General features: G+C 40.7%; 1 protein-coding gene across 5 annotated transcripts in view; it reads right to left on the reverse strand.

The window, feature by feature from the left end:
• The window catches only part of AGFG1 (ArfGAP with FG repeats 1), an 80,565-nt gene extending 63,737 nt beyond the window's left edge, over window positions 1–16,828 (reverse strand). For 4 of the 5 annotated variants that reach the window (XM_065930416.1, XM_065930418.1, XM_065930415.1 and 1 more), the window contains exon 1: window positions 16,384–16,828. In XM_065930416.1, coding sequence (XP_065786488.1) covers window positions 16,384–16,550 — 167 coding nt within the window. In that variant the 5' untranslated portion in view covers window positions 16,551–16,828. The remainder of the gene's footprint in view (window positions 1–16,383) is intronic. The other variant, XM_065930417.1, reaches the window with a different exon arrangement.
• Between the last annotated feature and the right edge of the window lie 1,980 nt (window positions 16,829–18,808).

Here is an 18,808-nt window from a genome sequence, read left to right on the forward strand (position 1 = left end):
ATAATAACAAATCACTACTGAGCTTGAGACAGTAGAAAACAGATTTATGCCACCTCTTCCCATGACTTTAGCTACTGGATTTATCAAATACAAAATGTAAACATAGCATATAGGAAATGTTAAAACGGTGGAATAAAAATGAACAGGAAATATGAAATTATCAGAACAAACTGGTAAATCTAAAAGTCAGAACTTTTAGAAATGAAAATTTATAAATGTGGAAATCAAAAATTTAACAAATTAGTTAAAGAGCAAATTAAACATACCAGAAGAGAGATTTGGGGAATGAGAAAACAAAGAAATAGCCCAGAAGGCAGCACAAATGCATAAGCAGATAGAAAAGACAAGGATTTAAAAAAAAAAAAAATCAGGGTGGGGTGACACTACTAAAAGGTGCAATCAGTATTCTTACTTTTGCAAGAAAGAAACCAAACAATGAAGGACAAGCAGTATTAAAGAGCTAATAGCTGAGATTTTTATGATCCAATGAAGTCATGCATCTACAAATATAGGAAGCATAGCTTATTAAAATCAGCACAAATAAAATTCATACTTAGAAACATTTGGGTAAAACTTCAAAGATAAAGAGAACACCTTAAAATCAATCAGAAAGACAAAGGAAATGAAATCTGACTGGAAAGACTTCTCAGTGAAAACCAGAAAATAGTGGAATAAGGTCTTTAGGAAGTTTTTAAAAAACTAAAAATTAACAGTTGTGAATCCAGCAAAAATATCTCTGAAGTGTAAGACAAAAATAATAATTTCATATTAAAAAACTGAAGTTTACCCCCAGGAGATCTTCACTAAAGAAACGTATAGTTGGCCTTCTGTGTCCCTGGATTCTACATCCAGGTACTCAACCAACTGAAGACCAAAAATGTGGAAAAAAACAATTCCACGAAATTCCAAAAAGCAAAATTGGAATTTGCAATGTGCCCAGCAACTATATGGGTGGTGCGCGGAGGAGCCTGACAGGCGACTATAGTCCATGGGTTCCCAAAGAGTTGGACACACACACACACACACACACACACAGTGGTAAAGAATCTGCCTCCCAATGCAGGAGACATAAGAGATGTAGGTTTGATCCCTGAGTCAGGAAGATCCCCTGGAAGAGGACATGGCAGCCCACTCTAGTATTCTTTCCTGGAGAATCGCAGAGGAGTCTGGTGGGCTACAGTCCATAGGGTCACAACTGGGCATGCAGGCACCATTCCATGTTCTGCTTGTGGTGGTAGTTACAAGCATCTACACAGATGTCAAGACTCTGAGAACTACACAACAAAAAAGTTGCTTTTAATGTATTCCAACTTAAGATTCCATGTTACTATCTACAGTAACCACAATTTTCACACAAACTACATTTTTTCATTGGCAGACCACCTTCCCTTCTCCATCTACCAAATCTGATTATTTATTTAAATGAATGAAATCCTCAAGTAACCAAAACTGAATGATTAATATATCTAGTTATTTTCAGGATAAACTCCTAAAAGCTGGTTCCCCGTTTTTTGCTAAACCAAGCTTTAGCTATCATGTGAATCCAGTGTTTATAAAACACTTTACTGTAATGACATTAGTCATAACTATTGAATCAAAGTGTTACGCAAATAAACCACATCATTTTTACAGTGCCAATACTGAAGTACCACCCATTCTGGATCCTAAAATACACATTTTAAGTCTCCAGTTTAGTGAAAAAAAAAAAAAAAATTAAATAGTGACTCATTTAATAACAGCAGTATTGATATTTTGAAAGCATGTTTGCCACTTAATTGGCTTCAAGAAGTTTCAAAGTCATCTACTGGTGGAGCCCAATATGTTTTTGCAGCATAATTAAGTCATATGCAGATCCCCAAGAGTTTCAGTTTTAAGGACCACCACCCAGGTATGACTGCAACCAGATGGTGTGACTCATTCCATATGTCCACCAGTATGTTACTCTTAACTATGCCTCAAACAATCTTGCAAAGAGCCATTTGTTCAACTCAAAAAACAATGTGTGCTGGATGAATAAGTAAGAAAGCTCATTTAGCTAGTTTTATTCACTGCTTTTCCCCTGCTGGAGGAAAAGCTGGTTCAAATATTTCATTAGGCTGTGGAAATTTAAGTGGTTTGTTAATGTTGGTACTAAGTAAGAACGCCAATTTGACATTTAAATCTATCCCAATCTTATGGAGCAAAAATACTGTATATAAATGTTCTGTATTATATAAATTATACATTTAAAATCTACAACAAATAGAAGATGCCTTTAACAGGTTACCAAAAATCTACAGACTTTTGATACCAAGATCTGTATATATTAGATAGTCTAGATATTAGTTTATCTAGAACTCAACTTTAAAACACTGAAAATACACACACATACACACACACACATCCCCCACACACACACCCCCATGGTGCAAACCATAATTGCTATTTGGGGTTTTTATTTCTAAAAGTCAACAACACTACACTGTAAGGTCCTTGTAACATTTAGGGCAAGAACCTAATACTACTCAGGTAACAATTTAAACCTAAGGCATTCCTGTTAAAAGTGGACAAAACTCAAGAATGTCTTTACTACCTCTCTAAACCCTACTGAAAAGACAGCAAAGGAATAAAAAGTCATTAAACCACAAAGAGAGGAATAGAAAACAAGGAGGGAACCCAAAGGCATAGCAAAAATATAGAAAATAAATACCAGCAGTAACTGACTATGCAGAGTAAAGAAAGCTAAAACGAAGTTCCTGGAGAGATGGGAGAAGCCAACTAGAAGACGACTCCCACCACAGAACCCTTAAAAGAGTCACAAAATCAATCAAGCTACAAGTTGGGGGATTTATGTAGGCTCAAAATTAGATTTCCAATTTCCCTCCTTCCAGAAGACTATTCCCCAGTGGCTCATCGGATAAGAATCTGCCTGCAATGCAGGAGATCTGAGTTTGATCCCTGGGTCAGGAAGATCCCCTGGAGAAGGGCATGGCAACCCACTCCAGGATTCTTGCCTGGAGAATCCCATGGACAGAGAAGCCTGGCCGGCTACAGTCTATAAGATCTCAAAGCGTCAGACACGACTGAAGCAACTGAGCGCACACACGTACCAAATCCCAGGTAGGGCAGTTTAACCTGCAATGGTGGTGGTTGTAGCTCAGCCACTAAATCGTGTCTAACTGCTTATCTAATCTGGAGAGTCTATACAAAATACACTCTGGCACAGCTGAGGACTGCTACTGGGTATTATGCCAAAACTTGGAGGCTTATCTGAGACTCTACACACTGAACAATAATAGATTCTATGTCCCCAGTCCCCTCCCTCCAGCTGACACCTAGAATGACAGTCAGACTTTTTTACTCCCCAAAAAGAAAACTGGAGAAAGAATATCTATGAACTAGAAAAAAAACCATGGATAGAAAGATCATATATACTCCCAAAGAAGGAGTGGAAAATGGGGCACAGAGAATGAGTAGTAAGAATAGCATCAAACTTCTCAACAGCAATACTGAAGGTTTAAAGACAATGAAACAGTGTCTTAAAAACTCCAAGGGTATTTTCACCTTTGTGAATGTAGACAAAGTATTAATTTTAACATGATGGCAGAACAAGACATTTTCAGCAATGCAGATCTCAAAAATGATCTCCCATTACCTTTAATCCAGAGGCTAACAGAAATGTGGGGACCCTGGAAAAAGAGGTTTCAACACAGGTTAGGCATGATGGGAATTTCCAGAACGAAGGTAGAAGAAGAAAGTCCAAAGACGGCAGCTGCACAGCAGGCCTAGAGACCATTATTTCCAAATCAAAATGACAGAAGCACCCAGTATCTAACACATCTGATCATACTATAAAAAAGGTGCATACCGCAGCCAGAGATAATTTTATGTGGAGATATATTAATGAAATCCACATGGAAAACAAAGCAAATGAAGAAACCTAGACAATTATAAACTTCAGGGAGAAAAGTCTGTATAAGAAAGAAAATGTAGTAGTAACATATTATAGGACTTAGCTGAAACAGTATGTACGACACAGTAACATACTGTAGGACGTAGCTGAGACAGTATGTACATGATAGTAACATACTGTAGGACTTAGCTGAGACAGTATGTACATGATAGTAACATACTGTAGGACTTAGCTGAGACAGTATGTACATGATAGTAACATACTGTAGGACTTAGCTGAGACAGTATCTACATGATAGTAACATACTGTAGGACTTAGCTGAGACAGTATGTACATGATAGTAACATACTATAGGACTTAACTGAGACAGTATGTACATGACAGTAACATACTGTAGGACTTAGCTGAGACAGTATGTACATGATAGTAACATACTGTAGGACTTAACTGAGACAGTATGTACATGATAGTAACATACTGTAGGACTTAGCTGAGACAGTATGTACATGATAGTAACATACTGTAGGACTTAACTGAGAAAGTATGTACATGATAGTAACATACTATAGGACTTAGCTGAGACAGTATGTACATGATAGTAACATACTGTAGGACTTAGCTGAGAAAGTATGTACATGATAGTAACATACTGTAGGACTTAGCTGAGACAGTATGTACATGATAGTAACATACTGTAGGACTTAACTGAGACAGTATGTACATGATAGTAACATACTGTAGGACTTAGCTGAGACAGTATGTACATGATAGTAACATACTGTAGGACTTAGCTGAGAAAGTATGTACATGATAGTAACATACTATAGGACTTAGCTGAGACAGTATGTACATGATAGTAACATACTGTAGGACTTAGCTGAGAAAGTATGTACATGATAGTAACATACTGTAGGACTTAGCTGAGACAGTATCTACATGATAGTAACATACTGTAGGACTTAGCTGAGACAGTATGTACATGATAGTAACATACTGTAGGACTTAGCTGAGACAGTATGTACATGATAGTAACATACTGTAGGACTTAACTGAGACAGTATGTACATGATAGTAACATACTGTAGGACTTAGCTGAGACAGTATGTACATGATAGTAACATACTGTAGGACTTAACTGAGACAGTATGTACATGATAGTAACATACTGTAGGACTTAACTGAGAAAGTATGTACATGATAGTAACATACTATAGGACTTAGCTGAGACAGTATGTACATGATAGTAACATACTGTAGGACTTAGCTGAGAAAGTATGTACATGATAGTAACATACTGTAGGACTTAACTGAGACAGTATGTACATGATAGTAACATACTGTAGGACTTAGCTGAGACAGTATGTACATGATAGTAACATACTATAGGACTTAACTGAGACAGTATGTACATGACAGTAACATACTGTAGGACTTAGCTGAGACAGTATGTACATGATAGTAACATACTGTAGGACTTAACTGAGACAGTATGTACATGATAGTAACATACTGTAGGACTTAACTGAGAAAGTATGTACATGATAGTAACATACTATAGGACTTAGCTGAGACAGTATGTACATGATAGTAACATACTGTAGGACTTAGCTGAGAAAGTATGTACATGATAGTAACATACTGTAGGACTTAACTGAGACAGTATGTACATGATAGTAACATACTGTAGGACTTAGCTGAGAAAGTATGTACATGATAGTAACATACTGTAGGACTTAACTGAGAAAGTATGTACATGATAGTAACATACTATAGGACTTAGCTGAGACAGTATGGACATGATAGTAACATACTGTAGGACTTAACTGAGAAAGTATGTACATGATAGTAACATACTATAGGACTTAGCTGAGACAGTATGTACATGATAGTAACATACTGTAGGACTTAGCTGAGACAGTATGTACATGATAGTAACATACTGTAGGACTTAGCTGAGACAGTATGTACGTGATAGTAACATACTGTAGGACTTAGCTGAGACTGTATGTACGTGATAGTAACATACTGTAGGACCTAGCTGAGACAGTATGTACGACATAGTAACATACTGTATGACTTAGCTGAGACAGTATGTACATAATAGTAACATACTATAGGACTTAGCTGAGACAGTATGTACATAATAGTAACATACTATAGGACTTAGCTGAGACAGTATGTACATAATAGTAACACACTGTAGGACCGAGTTGAGACAGTATGTACGTGACAGTAACATACTGTAGGACTTAGTTGAGACGGTATGTACATAATGCAATAAGGTAAATACTTAATAGTGATTTAACCAAAACTGTGCAGTCTATTGAAGGAGTAGACGCAGAGTACACATGAAAAGTGAGAGGAGTGTTAAGAGAGCCAAAGACTTATCTTCACTCTTGCAGAACAGAGAAGCCAAAGTTGAAAAAAAAAAAAAAAAAAAGCTTTAAGCATGTTAGTTAGAAATACAAAGGTAAAAAACAGAAGGGAACAGACTGTCCATGATAAACAGAAATGGGGAAAGGGAAGAGGTGACTGCTATTGCTCATTATAAGCCTTTTTAAACTATGTGCAAGTATTTTTTTTATAAAACTTAAAATTAAAACGTAAACATAGAAAATGGAAAATAGTTCTTTCCCTTCAAAATGAAATTTGACACACACACACACTGTATTCTTTAACTGAAGAAAAAACATTTCTAGAAAATGTGAGGAATTTTTTTAAACTTCAAATTTCTCATATTTCAAAAATATCAACTCTATTAGACACCAGCCATTTCTTTTATAGAAGTACCTCTGAACACAGCTGTTCCAAGTCAGAGCCACCAAGATTCATTAAGAGATAAAGGCTTGAAGAGAGAAATAAGGAAGTTTTCCAATCTTCCCACATTATTAGTTCTGCTGACTTTCTTACTTCCCCCATCAAAGATCTTGCAAAATTTAACCAAAAAATGGGGCAAGAATAAGAATTTTTAGAATCTGACACTACAAGAAAAATCCCTCTTCTTTTCCTAAACATGTATGTTTCACTATGACTTCCATACCTGGTCTTGTATCTCCCTCTACAGAACCTAGACAGCATATTAGAAAGCAGAGGCATTACTTTGGCAACAAAGGTCTGTCTAGTCAAGGTTATGGTTTTTCCAGTAGTCATGTACGGATGTGAGAGTTGGACTATAAAGAAAGTTGAGCGCCAAAGAATTGATGCTTTTGAACTGTGGTGTTGGAGAAGACTCTTGAGAGCCCCTTGGACTGCAAGGAGATCCAACCAGTCCATCCTAAAGGAGATCAGTCCTGGGTGTTCATTGGAAGGACTGATGCTGAAGCTGAAACTCCAATACTTTGGCCACCTGATGTGAAGAGCTGACTCATTTGAAAACCCTGATGCTGAGAAAGATTGAGGGCAGGAGAAGAAGGGGATGACAGAGGATAAGATGGTGGTGTGGCATCATCTACTCAATGGACATAAGTTCGGGTAGACTCCAGGAGGTGGTGATGGGCAGGAAGGACTGGTGTGCTGCAGTTCATGGGGTTGCAAAGAGTCAGACACGACTGAGTGACTGAACTGAACTACAAAATAAAACCTACTACCTCTTTTGCACAGGAAGTCAAAGTGGCTCAGCCCTGTCCAACTCTTTGAGATCCCATGAACTATACAGTCCATGGAGTTCTCCAAGTCAGAATACTGGAATGGGTAGCTTTTCCCTTCTCCAGGGGATCCTTCCAACCCAGGGATCAAACCCAGGTGTCCCACATTGCAGGAGGATTCTTTATCAGCTGAGTCACAACAGAAGCCCAAGAATGCTGGAGTGGGTAGCCTATCCCTTCTCCAGGGGATCTTCCCGACCCAGGAATCGAACTGGGGTCTCCTGCATTGCAGCCAGATTCTTTTTTTTTTTTTTTGGGCCGCGATGGGTCTTTGTTGCTATGCTCAGGCTTTCTCTAGTGGTGAGTGCGGGCTACTCTCAGTTGTGGCGCCCTGGCCTCTCATTGCAGCAGCTTCTCTTGCTGTGGAGCATGGGCTTTAGGGCACGCAGGCTTCAGTAGTTGAGGCAAACGGGCTTAGTTGCTCCAAGGCACGTGGGATCTTCCTAGACCAGGGATTGAACCCTTATCACCTGCATTGGCCAACACATTCTTAAACCACAGGACCACCAGGGAAGTCCCTGCAGCCAGATTCTTTACCAACTGAAGTATCAGGGAAGCTCTTCTGCATAAAGGCCTTAAATTACTCAAAGATAGTGACCACATGTACAGCTCTGTACCCCAACTCCCTAGTTTTTTTTTCTTTAAGCTAACATACTTCTGGTCCCTGGAGATATCCCGTCATTCAGAATTTCAAATCTCCTTACCATCCTAATCAATTTTCTTACACCATGCTCCAGTTTGTTAATTCATCTCTTAAGCTAAGCAACTGGAATAAAAGGGTAATTATGACTTCCTTCCCTGTAAAAGTCAGTTATGATACCAATCAAAAGGAGACCATGTCTCCAAAAGGAGACGCAGGAGTCTTTGGAAAAATACATTCTAACTTAAAAACAAAAAAACAAAAAATTCATTCACCACATATAGAACAATTCAAATAAGGTTCCCACCCCTCCTCTAAGTTAATAAATTTCATTCTAATCATGTCCAAGCAGGTGTTTTTAGGGCAACAGCTCTCCTGAGTGAGGCTGAAAAGGATGTCTGGAGGAACCTATTAAACAAAGTACCCAAAGTTATGAACGATTTATCTTTTTTATATACATTAGAGGAATCCAAGGTATATGTTCCTAGACAACCATTGATTTGATCAGGAGGACTGGGAAATGCATTACTGAGTGGGGAAAAAACAAGAAGATAACATATAGTACTGAATATTTCCACAGAAGCTTCTTAAGAATGTAAACATTATACATGTTGTACAGAAAAGACAGAAAATTATCACTCTGAGTATTTGCTTATTTTCCAGAGTGTACTGAAACTAGATACAGAAGTTTCTAAAGAGGCAAAATATTTTTTTTGAGGCAAAATATTTAAATTGAGGTCCAGAGGCCAGCAAGTTCCTTAAAAGAATGCTTTAACTCTTTATTTGTAATACAACTCACTAATAATATTTAAAATTTTAATGTAAATTTAATTAGATAAGTGATACAACCACTACTTCGAAACTGATTAAAGGTCAAAGTGCTTACAAGCACACTGAACCAAATTCATAGACTAATGAAAGAAGAACATACACAAGCAATATAAAAATGCCATGGTAGCAAGTTAAGGTCAAATGATGTCACCATCCCTTGGGTGCCAAAGGACACCAAGACAGGACGTGCTCACAACACTTAAGAAGAGTCTCTCTCAATCAGTTGGCTGAATGAATCCACGTTTATCTTTCCTGCTCAAAAACCTACAGCAAACGCTTATTCGACAATGAACATTCATGCTAGAAGGTCCTATCTCTAGCTCCTTTCAACTGAGTTTGATGCTTATCTAGAGTTGTTTCTCGGAGAAGGCACCCCACTCCAGTACTCTTGCCTGGAAAATCCCATGGACGGAGGAGCCTGGTAGGCTGCCGTCCATGGGGTCGCTACGAGTCGGACATGACTAAGCTACTTCACTTTCACTTTTACACACTGGAGAAGGCAATGGCAACCCACTCCAGCGTTCTTGCCTGGAGAATCCCAGGGACGGGGGAGCCTGGTGGGCTGCTGTCTATGGGTCGAGCAGAGTCGGCCACACTGCAGCGACTGAGCAGCAGCAGCAGAGCGTTCCATACACTACTAAACTATATTCACTGGGGACAGGATCGGGCAGGTTTTTGTTGTTCAGTCGCTAAGTCATCTCCAATTCTGAGAACCTGTGGATCTTCTGTCCAGGCTCTTCTGCCAGGCTCCTTCTGTTCATGAATTTCTCAGGCAAGAATACATGGAGTGGGTTGCCATTTCCTTCTCCAGGAGATCTTCCCACCCAGGAAAAGAATCTGAGTCTCCTGCACTGGCAGGTGGTTGGTCCAACAGGGAAGCTCTATTTGGTAGATATATAGTTTAATTAAACATTATATAAAACAATCACACTTGAGTAATTGTTTCCATGAAAATGAAGTATTTTAAAAACTCCACCAAATAGTCACTATGAAAAGCTGTTACTCAACTGTAGACAAGAAATGTAAAACATCTAAGCTGAAAAGAGATCTAGAACAATTTAGCACTCAAACTGCTTTAAGAGTAGCTTAAAATTCTAAAAATCTTTTATAACACAAACTGAGTCTAAGTTATATCAATGGGACAAAAATCTCATCAGTTGAACCATATTCAAAGAAAAGTCCTAGGTGCTACATAACGCTCTGGCAAATGAACAATTACATGCTAAAATTCAAAAATCTAAATTTTATCTGTGTGTATGTTTTTTAATGATTGTCTTTTTTGATAAACCTAATGACTATCACTGTCTTTTTTCACTGCCTTTTTGGATAAATCTAACTACTATCAAACCTGAACACATAGGATGAGGGGTTTTAATTACAGTTCAAACACAGAAAATAGCAAAGTAATTAATTCCTGACAGGACAGACGTGCCAAATTCAAAAGAATCAATATCAGAATCAATTGCACCATAACCCATCACACTTACAACACATAACAATAGTTTCTGAAGAAATTCAAAGAGCAGACATTTGAAGCTAGCTAAAACTACAATTTAAAGAAAAGCATGACGTAACTATAAAACACAAAAATACACAATACATTAATAAACTACCTGTCCTGCCCTTTAATATCCAATGAAGTAAAATCCACCATTTAAATCCCCCAAATACAGAATTCACAAGAATTTACAATAAGCATTAGAGTGTAAGCTAACTTTACAATTTAAAGTTGTGAAGGATTACAGTACTTTTCTTTATGACTGTTACTAGAATAATGCCTGACACAAGAGTGAGTACTTAGTAATTGCAGCTAGTATTTATTATCTTATTTTTCATTTAAATACTTTTTGTATCTCCTGGATACATGTACTAGTGCCTGAACTTAATGAATATTTACTTAAAAAAAAAAAACAAACTCTGCCCTTCACAATTGAGAAAGTTATCAAAATAGCTTTCCCACTTAAACTGAAATTGTACTACAGTCAAAGTATTTCACTGAATGTACCCATGCTAGTGTACCAAAAAAAAAAGTGAAAAGGGAATTAAGGATATAAACTGCCCCTTGTGACATCCATAAGGTTCTGAATACTATACACAGAGGTCCAAAAGGGTATTTGATTCAATCTACTCAAATACTAGTGAATATATAAAAACAAATGCCTCTTTCCAACTGCCCAACTTTCATTTTAAAGTAAAAATTCTTATTAATAAAGATTCATCATAAGACTCAAAATGCACACAAAATTGAGTATAAGCTACTATCCGTTTACATTTATCCACCTGTGAAATTCCAAGTTTAAATGCACTATCTACATAAAAGGGTTGGTATTAAGCAGCTGGACTAGATGTTTCTCAAATGTTGTTTTTTATTTTTATCTAAACTCTCTCTGAAAAGTAAATCAATCATTTTTTAAGGATAGAACAATTCTTATATTATTTACCAATTAATTAATGCTAACAATCTCCACAAAATAAATAATTTGGTCTAAACCTAGTCTTTATATCAACTATAAGTTTATTAACATGAAGGCGATACTTTATGTTGGCTATAATGGAGTGCCATTTATAAGTCTAAACAGGTTCATAGATAGAAGCAGGAAGAATGACAAATCAATCTGTTAGAACACCCCCTTTCTACCTCAGTGACAGTTTAATATACTAAATCTGAAGTCTATTTTAAAGTTTCACAATCCTAATTCAGTTACATATTTTAAATAAGCATCATACAAGCACACAGTGCAATCATCTGAGAAAAAAAAACACAGGAAATAAAAAACTAGCTGAGTCTAGTAACATTAACAAGATACTTGTTCAGTTTATTTAACAAAGATATTGCTAAATAATTAATAAAAAGGCATGCTATTATTAAAATTCATAATAGCAGATACCATTTATTATGTATCAGCATTTTCTAGGCACATCAAAGTTTCTGAAAGGCAGCTAACATGCCTCAATTCATGTATGTATATTCCCTGCTTAGCCCCATGCTCAAAAATGATATATGCTCAATAAATATTCATTGAAGTGTACCATTTAACCCTCTGAACAACCTTGAGCTACATCTTATCACCCTCTTATCACAAATAAAGAAGCTGAGGGGATGAATCCAGGCCAACCCACACACAGTGATCTTGCTCAATACTTTGCCTTTGCTTAATACTTTGACCTAAGTCACAAAGCTAGGCTTTCCTAAAAGCTCAGTTGGTAAAGAATCCACCTGCAATGTAGGAGACCCCCAGTTCGATTCTTGGGTCAGGAAGATCCGCTGAAGAAGGGATAGGCTACCCACTCCAGTATTCTTGGGCTTCCCTTGTGGCTCAGCTGGTAAAGAATCTGCCTGCAATGCAGGACACCTGGGTTCAATCCCTGGGTTGGGAAGATCCCCTGGAGAAGGGAAAGGTTACCCACTCCAGTATTCTGACCTGGAAAATTCCATGGAGTGTATAGTCAGTCCATGGGGTCGCAAAGAGTTGGACACAACTGAGCAACTTTCACTTTCAAGTCACAAAGCTAGTGGTAGAGTCAAAATCTGACTCCATAATTCATATTCCTTCCATTACAGTATGTCATCTAAGTATCAAAGATATAATTATCATTAAACTCAGTAGCTATTATTCTTGAAGTATTTTCCTATATTATTGCTTTTCAAAGAAAAAAATCCTCAGGAATTATTGTTCTCTCAGAATTTCTGAGTAGACGTTTGATCTGGGATCCAGTCTTTCCTTCCCAAGGATTCCAGATTTCTGATTTGGGAATTCTATTTGGGATCTTTGTTATTCCAATAACATCATCATACAACGTATCCAATGAGGGTACTGGTTCTATGCAATCAAATGACGTAACCTAATCCAGAATGAATTGTAGAATTTCTGATAAGGTTGTAACAGTGTTATAAATTAAGGCAGCTGGGAGCAACCATCTGTGAATGAGGGAAATCTAGGCGACATCCTTAAACTAGAGGATAAAGTCTCACTTAAAGACAAACAATACATTCCCCTCATATTTTTAAACCAACTTCAGTCACACTGAGTTAAATCTAAAGAATCCAAATTGATAAATTTTCTTATAAAGGTGCTTCTCATTTTACCATCTTTCATATATCATTCCCTGCTCATGAAATGTCCTGTCCCCTTCATCAATAACGCCTCTCACCTACTGGGCAGCTATTAGTAATATATATCCCAGGAGTCATGGGAGATGTCAGACATACAGTATCTCTAATATTGAAAACTAACCTACATCCAAAATGTACAAGGTAAACCTCATCCTTGCCTTTTCAAACATGAGAAAATTTAGAGGGTGAGTGACATTCTCAATACAACACAGCTAACAAGTTGAGCCAGGATTCAAACCCAAGCTTATCCAGCTCCTAAGCATTAGTGCTGGTTCTTTCACTCCATGAAGCCACTGCCATGTGGCTCTCACCTTTAAAGGTGAGACCAAAGGCCCACCACCAGGTGGTCAAAGGCTCAGCCATCAAGTCTTCTGTGAGGCTTTTCCTATTCATCTACATATTTCAGGGATAGCTCATTCAAAGAAATATTACTATACTGTAACTGCTTCCTTAATGGGAATGCAAGCACCTGAAATACAGTGGGATCCCAACAGGACCAGTGCCTCCCACAGTACACGAAACAGGTCAAGCAATAAATATTTGCAGATTTACAACTAAACAGATACGGAGTCCTACCTGTTACACATTAAAAATTCCATTAAAGTGAATAACTGGCATGTATAATGAGATAACCTCTCATATATAATGTTTCTGAAATGCAAACACTCTAGAAAGAAACCTGTAAATAATTCTTCATATTACACATTTGCAGCAATAAATTCATACGTATAAACAGATACACAGAAAAGTCAGAAATCCAGAAGAGTAAGTATATACATTGTTGCTGTTCAGTCACTAAGTCATGTCTGACTCTGATCCTGTGGACTGCAGCACACCAGGCTTCCCTATCCTTCACTGTCTCCTGGAGTTTGCTCAAACTCATGTCCATTGAGTCGATACCTCACATTCTCTGTTGCCCCCTTCTCCTGCTGCCCTCAATCCTTCCCAGCATCAGGGTCTTTTCCAATGAGCTGGTTCTTCGCACCAGGTGGCCAAAGTTATTAAGGCTTCAGCAACAGTCCTGCCAATGAATATTCAGGGTTGATATACTTTAGGATGGGCTAGTCTGATATCCCTGCTGTACAAGGGGCTCTCAAGAGTCTTCTCCAGCACCACAATTTGAAAGCATCAAGTCTTCATCAATGCTTCATAAAGCATCAGTTCTTTATGGTCCAACTCTCACATGCCTATATGACTACTGGGAAAATCATAGCTTTTACTATACGGACCTTGGTCTGTAAAGAGATGTCTCTGCTTTTTTATACGCTGTCTAGGTTTGTCATAGCTTTTCTTCCAAGGAGCAAGCATCTTTTAATTTTATGGCCGCAGTCACTGTCCGCAATGATTCTGGAGTCCAAGAAAATAAAATCTGCCAGTGTTTCCTGTTTTTCCCCATTAATTTGCCATAAAGTGATGAGACTGAACATTTTTTCAAATCAAATACGTTAAATGTATTAAAGGACCCTGTGTTAAGTAAAAACACAGCATACTTACTATGCAAAAAGTCAAGTACTACCCTCAAAACAAACTGGACTATAGCCTAAGTTGTTTTAAAACCAAAGGTGCCCACAAACTAAGTTTTTCTTTGTAAATGAAAAGAATGAACCAGACTATCTCCTAAACACTACCCAGCTCTAGGATTCTGTTGTAATTCAATAACATCACTAACTATCAACTTCTCAGAGTGCTTTCTTGATCCTACAATCTAAGTGACTTCTCAGAGAAGGTCTCTCCTCCTATCTTACTATTTCAGTGTACTCTTGCCCCTGACATTTTTCTCATTTGATTACTATGTTACCATCTCCCCAACAAGAATAAGAATGTAAGCACCAAGAGAACAAAAGACTGCTCTATTCATCAGCACTCCCCAAGGCTTTACAGAGAAACTAGTAGGCACCCAATAAATATGTTAAAAAAAAAAAAATAATCATCATGGAAGACTAATGATGCATCTTTGCCCAACTTAGGAAGACGAAAAATCATACATTACTTACATGCTTCAAAAAAAAAAAAAAAAATCAAGTTTTCTCACATATTATACACTCTGCCTCAAGATTAATCTTACAAAGTTTCCGGAGGAGGAGGGGGAGACCAAATAATTGATTTCAAAGAATGGAACAAGAGAAAGAACTTAAGTAGATGTTTGATACAACAAAGGTTTTAAGACCATTTAGTAATTACCTCTTCGTTGGTAACTTACTACAAGACAATCCAGTGTATAAAAGCAACTTAGTTCCAAAATCAACTGCAAACTCTCAAAAAAAAAAAAAAAAAAAAACAAAACAAAAACCTTCAATCTCAGCAACAAAAATCTTAATAGAAAAAAGCAGCTTAATGAAGAAAAGAGAAACAAACACAAACCATCCCAGTAATTCAAGACGGCAGTCTCCCTTTTCCTGAAACAATACTGTCTTTCCATCTCTTCTCGTTTCTGTCTACAGCCAGAACACGTGGGTATTGACGGAGAAATCTTACAGATAACACCACCACCATATGGACAATGACACAGCTCCTAGTGAGTCCCTCACTTCCATTAAACTTTACCCCAACTTCTTCAAGACTCTCTTTGGGCCATAAAGCTGAAGGCCCATAACCTCACGCCTGCTTTCTCTGTCTCCCTCTCCCGCAATTAAACGCGGACCCCCTCCCCTCCCCTCAACTTTTCCCTTGGGATTCCCATCTCTGCCATCAAAACATTTTAACCCCGCTACTATTTCTAAGTGCTGGCTTTCTCACAGTGTCCTAGGAACTCTGGATCCGGGGGAGGGACGACACACACAGGCTAAGCGTCCCTGCTCTCTCTCCCACCCCGGCCTTACCCACCAACTCTCTACCGGGGGCCCAGCAGGTGCCTCGCTAGGGACCGCCGCGCCCCGGCCGAGAGGCGGGGCACACAAAGAACCCGCGAGGCCCTCCCAGCCTCCTCCCGTCCTCCCACTGCAGCTCCATCGGGTCGGCGCGCCCGGGAGAGCGGAGGCCCGAGGGAGGCGGGCAGGCGCCGGCTCCGCGGGGACCAGAGATGCTCACTCCGGGCGCCCTCTCCCGACCCCGACCCCGCCCACGCCCCAGCCACCAAGGCTAGCCACCGCCACCCCCCCCCCCAACCCCCGCCGGGCCTGGACCCTCGCCCAACGAAAACCGAAAGCGCATCGCCCAGCGCATCCCGGCCCATGGCCCCGAGCCCCGCGAGGCCCCCCGCCCGGCCAACCGCTCCCCGCGCCCGAGGAAGGGCCGGCCGCCCGCCCGGCTGCCCCGCACTCACAGGCTGCCGGAGCAGGAGGTACAGACGAAGGAGCCGACCGTCATGTTCACGTAGGTGGGGCCGCGCTGGTCGCAGTCGAAGCACTTTCGGTTGTGCGGGAGGCCGGTCATGTCCCGCAGCATCTTCAGGTGCTTCTCCTCCTGCTTCCGCTTCGCGCTGGCCGCCATGGCCGCGGCGCCGAGCGAGGAGGCCGGCAGGGCCGGGAGCCGGGCGGCGCTGCGCCGGGGACCCCGCGGTCCCACCGGCCGCCCTGGCCGCGGCCGCCGCCCTCCGTCAGCGCGCGCCGCCCGCGCCGGACCCCGGCCGCTGCGGCTTGACTCGACCGGGCTGAGCGCGACGCGGACACGCTGCGGAGCGCGGGCTGACGGGCCACGCGAACCGGCCCGACGGTCGTGGGACAACCGCCGCCGCCGCCTTCCCGACTTCTCCTGAGGGGAAAAGACGAGGAAGGGGGGACGGCAAGAAGAGGCCCGCCCCGGGCGGCCGGAGGCCAAGTGTCGGCTGGCGCCCTCTGCTGGCCGGGAGGAGTTACTGCGGCCGCACTTGCAGGCAAACCGCGTTACGTGGGTTGCCTTCCTCCTCCTGCCTGAAGGGGTTCAAGGGCTGCCCACTGCTTTGGGGAAAATTCAGAGTTCCCCACCGTGTGTCCTAAACGGCTCTCCATCCGTCTAGCCCAGGCTGCCTCTGTCACTTCATCCTAATCTACTCAGCCACACGGGATTTCCATTTGGATCCCGAACACAGCAAGCTCCCTCTCGAGTCAGGAACCCTTGCCGGGGGTGTACGCTCTAGAGCAGGGGCATTTTGGACTAGATGATTTCTCGGTGTGGAGGCTGTCCTGTGCCGTGTAAGATACTGAACATCATCTCTGGCCTTGACCCACTAGGTGCCAGAATGACCTCCCCACCCCATGCCGTGTTGTTGTGGCAACCGCAAATTCCCTGACGTTGCTAAGTGTGGAGTCAGGGTAGAGGGAGGTGAAATCCACCTGGCTGAGAACCACTGCTACACGGGGGAGGCTATGTCATCCATGCACCCACTGCAGGCAACTTCCCTAAGCCCAATCAACCTACTTAATATCGCAGCCCGGAGGATCTGCGACATTTTCACGTGAATATGTCCACGTTCAGCAAAGTCGCCCTCAAGTTAAACGGCTGTGTTGTGTTTTCTTCATGGCTCTGGCTATTTAAAATCCTGTCCCTGCTACTCTAGAAGAGATGGAGGGAGTGCAAGCCCTGCTCACTCCCTTAGTCTTATCAGAGACCCCCACCTTTGACCCACTGTTATAAAGTAAATAAATAAAATCCCACTCCTTTAGTGTTTACTGTGTTTAAGTTCCAAAAGATCTGGACCCCGGTGTTTTCTTCTCTGCTCCACCCCCTGCCCCTCCCAGAGCTGCAGTTTGGGTGCTCAGTATTTATGGAATGAGTGCATTATGTATCTCACTTAATCTTCACAAGATCCCTTAAGGGTAAGTCTTATGGTTCTTACAATCCGGAAGCCAACACTCTAGAGGATTAAGTAAATTTACCCTTGGATATACATGGGTTAGCCCAGACAGTCAGACTGCAGAACTCAAATCTCTTAATCACTCCAGGAATCCACAGCCAGCAGGATGTTAAAAATCATCCTTGCCCCTCGTTTCCCCAGGGAGGATCCAGGGAGACCCAGAGAGACCAGAGTCCCCTCAGCAGGTGAATAGGAAAGTAAGATGAGAATCCAGGTTTCCTATTGCCAAGGCTAGCCTCCAGATCGCCAGTGAAAGTGACTGGACAAGTTGACCAAATGAGACATCATATTACTATAATACTAGTAATAATAATGTGTTTAATAGTAAAAGAAAAGGATTGACAGATTTTGGATTGGCCAATGGAGTTTTCACTTAGGCTCCCCTCATGACTCAGACAGTAAAGAATCCACCTGCAGTGCAAGAGACCCAGGTTCGATCCCTGGGTTGGGAAGATGACCTGGAGAAGGGAATGGTTACCCACTCAAGTATTCTTGCCTGGAGAATTCCATGGACAGAGGAGCCTAGTGGACTACAGTCCGTGGGTTTGAAGAAAATGAGACATGACTGAGGGAGTAACACTTTCACAATGCCATTAGCACATGTGAAAAATTAATAATTCCTTAAAATCCTCATATATCCCATCAGAGTTCAAAGTTCCAATTATCAATATTTTGAAAAAGATTTTTACGGTTTATTTGAATCCCCACCCTGCAATTGAGTAATGTATCTCATATTGTAAAATCTCTTTTAGTCTATGGTTACCCCTCCATCTCCTGTTTATTTTTTTTAATTTTATGTTATTTTATTGGCTGCACCATGCAGAATCTTACTTTCCTGACCTTTGATTGGACCTTTGACCCCTGCAGTGGAGGCTTAGAGTCTTAACCACTGGACCACAAGGAAGTCCCCACCATC

The sequence above is a fragment of the Muntiacus reevesi genome, chromosome 3, assembly GCF_963930625.1.
Source record: "Muntiacus reevesi chromosome 3, mMunRee1.1, whole genome shotgun sequence".
NCBI classification, from domain to species: domain Eukaryota; kingdom Metazoa; phylum Chordata; class Mammalia; order Artiodactyla; family Cervidae; genus Muntiacus; species Muntiacus reevesi.